The sequence below is a fragment of the Arachis ipaensis genome, chromosome B2, assembly GCF_059453495.1.
Source record: "Arachis ipaensis isolate K30076 ecotype BB chromosome B2, ASM5945349v1, whole genome shotgun sequence".
Lineage (NCBI taxonomy): Eukaryota > Viridiplantae > Streptophyta > Magnoliopsida > Fabales > Fabaceae > Arachis > Arachis ipaensis.
Window position 1 is genome coordinate 73959804 of NC_142437.1, and position 3928 is coordinate 73963731.

A 3928-nucleotide genomic window follows, 5' to 3' on the forward strand; every position below is an offset into this window, starting at 1 on the left:
AGGATGGCACCACCAGAACTTGAGGAGTTGAAGAAGCAACTCAAGGATTTGCTAGATGCTGGATTCATCCGTCCATCGAAGGCACCTTATGGCGCACCAGTCTTGTTCCAAAAGAAGCATGATGGTTCGTTGAGACTATGCATGGACTATCGAGCACTTAACAAGGTAACTGATGTGAGAGGATTAGTGTTGATCTAGAATTTCAGGCAATGTACTTAATTAAATAAATTGAGTGAATGCTTTACGTATATACATAAACCAGAAACTTCTTACGTTCATGTGTATTTTAATTTTTATGTAAACCGTTGGAGCCAACCATAGTTTCAAATTAATACATAAACCATGGCTACTAGGCACGGTTTACTTGTGAATGAAATATGTCATAAACCATGGCAAGCTACCACAGTTTACTAAGGGAGGCAAATGTACATAAAACCTTGTAAGCAGCAACGGTTTATGAGGAGAGAAATTCTATATAAATGTGAGTGAGATTCAAGCTGGTGAAGAGATTATTGTCACAATGGCAAGTGAGGAAGAGAGTTTTCTTGTCTTAGTGCATTGCTCTGGGAAAATCCAAAGAAGCAAAAAATCTAGTGTGAAGTTCACTGACAGAGAACCACTGAGTGTTTTCATCAGTTCATCAAGCACTTTGTCAGATTTGAAGAACAGCATCTTGCAGAAGCTTGGGATATTTGGTAGCAAGTGGGTGAAAAAGCTATTCTACAAGATTCCCATCGCAGTTGTCTCGATCGGTGTTAAGTATGGTACCTTTGTGCTAGCGGCTGATGAAGATATTAGGGTTCTGTTTCATTTTGTTAGGAGTTTTCCGGAGGTCAGAATACACGAGTTGTTCGTAAAGTTGGAGGTTGGTGTCGATAGTTCTGCGGCATCAGCTCCAGTTCATAGCTTGACTATCGCGGGAGGTGCGTCTAGTTCAATGCCTGCGGTCAGACCATCCGTTCCGCTGGTCGCATCCCCTTTATTCGCGGCTGATTTAGATCGAACAGAGGTTGTTGGTTCTGTACCTTTGGAGAATCCAGGGGTCTGTGAGCAGGCATATAAGGTGAGCACCAGTGGTGGCATGATTCATGATGTGCAAGGCTTTGGAGAACCTGATCGAATAGAGAATGCAATGTGTGACGATGACTTTGACCAGGAGCCTGTAGATATCATTGGGGACAGCGATGATGACACAGGTGCCAATCCACATACACAGCATGGGCCTTCAAGTTCTGGCACTCAGCAGTATCCTCCACACTTCTCCACTCTAAACTTGGAGGCCCTGGGTCAATAGGTGGACGGTGGTCCTACAGTTGGGGGCTCTTCTACAGAATTTTAGATTGGGCAATCATTCCAGAATAAAGATGAGGCTGTTTTGAGTGTGAAGGACTATAGCATCCGTTGAGGTGTTCAGTACAGAGTCATCGAATCAGATCATCTGAAGTATCATGGAAAATGCAAGGAGTTCGGGAAGGGTTACAGTTGGTTAATTCGCATAGCGCTGCATCAACGAAACGACACTTGGGAGGTTAGGAGGTACAACGGGCCACACACGTGCTTGGCAACCTCTATTTCTAGTGATCACCGTCAGCTGGATTACCATGTTATCTGTGCGAGGATTCTTTCCTTGGTTAGGGCAGATGCTGCGGTTACGGTAAAGGTCTTGCAACAAGCTACAGAAGCCGATTACGGTTTCAGGCCTAGTTACAGGAAGGTTTAGATGGCCAAACAGAAGGCAGTGACACAAATATATGGAGATTGGGAAGAGTCATACACGGAGTTGCCACGTTGGATTCTAGGGGTACAGTCGACCATGGCTGGGACAGTTACTGTGTTGAAGACCTCTCCTGTTCTAGTTGGGGGTGAGGTAGATGAGTCAACGGTGTACTTTCATCGACTTTTCTGAACATTTCCACCTTGCATCGAGGCATTCTGGCATTGCAAGCCCCTCGTGAGTATTGACGGTACCCATTTATATGGCAAGTATGGAGGCACGCTGCTGCTGGCGATAGCGCAGGATGGGAACTCGAACATCCTCCCGATAGCCTTTGCCCTTGTGGAGGGAGAAAATGCAGAGTCATGGTCATTCTTCTTGTCCAACCTACGATCGCATGTGACGCCATAGGAGGGTATCCTTGTTATCTCTGACAGGCATAATAGCATCAAGGCTGCACTTGAGGCCCCTGAGACTGGATCGCTGTCTCTACGTGCTTTTCGAGCATACTGTATTCGTCATGTGGCTGTGAATTTTGCCCTTACCTTTAAAGGTAAAGATGCAAGGAGGATGTTGGTCAATGCTGCCTACGCAAAAACAAAAGCAAAGTTTTATTACTGGTTTGACATCATGCGGACTGAGAATCTGGCAATGTGTGACTGGGCCAACCGGATGGAATACGACAAATGGACCCAACACGAGGATAGTGGTAGACGGTTCGGGCACATGACAACCAACATTAGTGAATGTGTGAACTCCGTGTTAAAGGGAACTCGCAACCTCCCGGTCACATTGATAAACCCCAATTTTGTGGTTTATATTGTATAGAATTTGGGAGGTTTTGTCAATATTTCTCATACTTATTCACAAGAATTGCATGGTTTTGTGTTCTCTTCCTTATATTGCTTCATGATGAAAAACATGCTTCTTTTGCCTTAAAATTGCTATATTTTGATCCTCTTCTATTACCATTCGATGCCGTGACGTATTTGTTGAGTAATTTCAGAATTAATAGGGAAAGAATGGCCTAGAAGAGAGAAAGAAAGCATGTACCAGAGGAAGGAACATGAAGATTTGGATTTTGGAAAACTCAGCATAGGCGCGCACGCGAACTTCACGCGCACGCGTGGATGAGGACAGCTGGAAGCGATGCGCAAGGATGGACGCATCCACGCGGGTCAGAGAATTCCCACCGACGCGCACGCGCACCTGGCGTGCACGCGTGGATCACGAAAGCAATCGGCGCGCACGGACGCATGGCGCGCACGCGCGGAAAGCAGCACGTGACTTCATTAAAGGAAATCGTGCTTGGCAATTTCTGAGGCTCATTAGGCCCAAATTCAAGCTGTTTTTGCATGGAAAAGACCCAAGGATGCTAGGGGGAAATGAGGGGGGGATCATTCATTTTACACTTAGACATAATTTGTAGCTATTTTTTTTGTTCTTGTTATTCTAGAGAGAGAAACCCTTGTTCCTCTCTAGATCTAGTTTTAATTTGATCTTCCCTTGTTGAATTCTGAATTGGATCTTGTTAATTACTAGTTTTGATAGTTTAATTTGAATTCCTTAGTAAAAATTTGCTTAGATCTTGTGTTGGTTTTATGAATTCTTGTCAATTGTCACTTTATACCCATTGGATGAATGTTGTGAATCTTGACTTGTTAATGTTACATTGATGATTTCTATGATTAATTGTGTTGTTTGAGTAATTGTATGTTGATAATTGTTAGTGGGTACTTGTTAATTTCAATTTAATTGCAATTTGAACATGTCTTTTATTAATGCTTACCATGTGTTTGATGAATTGTTTACTATGATTATGGAGTAGTTCTCTTTACTCTTGGCCTAGGCTAAGGAAATTGGGTAAACTTGAGTTATTGGGTCTAATGGATTTGATGATTTGGAAACCCTTAGTGGTCAATTTGATAACCATTGACACTAACCTACTACTAAGCCAATTAGTAGTGAGGTTAGACCTTATGGGTTGATGTTGACCAAACCATTTAACGTACTTCAAGTATAGAAGTAGACTTAATGAGTTTGGTTCCTCATAATTGTCAAGATATGGTTATTAGACAAGGATAGTGACCCCAATTCCCATGTCTAGCCAAGAGTTGCTTTTATTATTCATATTTGAAAACCCAAATTCTAATTGTTTTGTCTTAGTTATAGATATTATTTAGTTTTAGAGTAGAATTATATTGAATGTTATCC

General features: G+C 42.6%; 1 protein-coding gene across 1 annotated transcript; it reads left to right on the forward strand.

Annotated features, from left to right (window-relative positions):
* Nucleotides 1-520: 520 nt before the first annotated feature.
* On the forward strand, nucleotides 521-1720 carry LOC107610944 (uncharacterized). The gene is made up of 2 exons (XM_016312919.1): nucleotides 521-1286; nucleotides 1434-1720. The coding sequence occupies exons 1-2, from the start codon at nucleotides 521-523 to the stop codon at nucleotides 1718-1720; spliced, it is 1053 nt and encodes a 350-aa protein (XP_016168405.1).
* Nucleotides 1721-3928: the final 2208 nt, after the last annotated feature.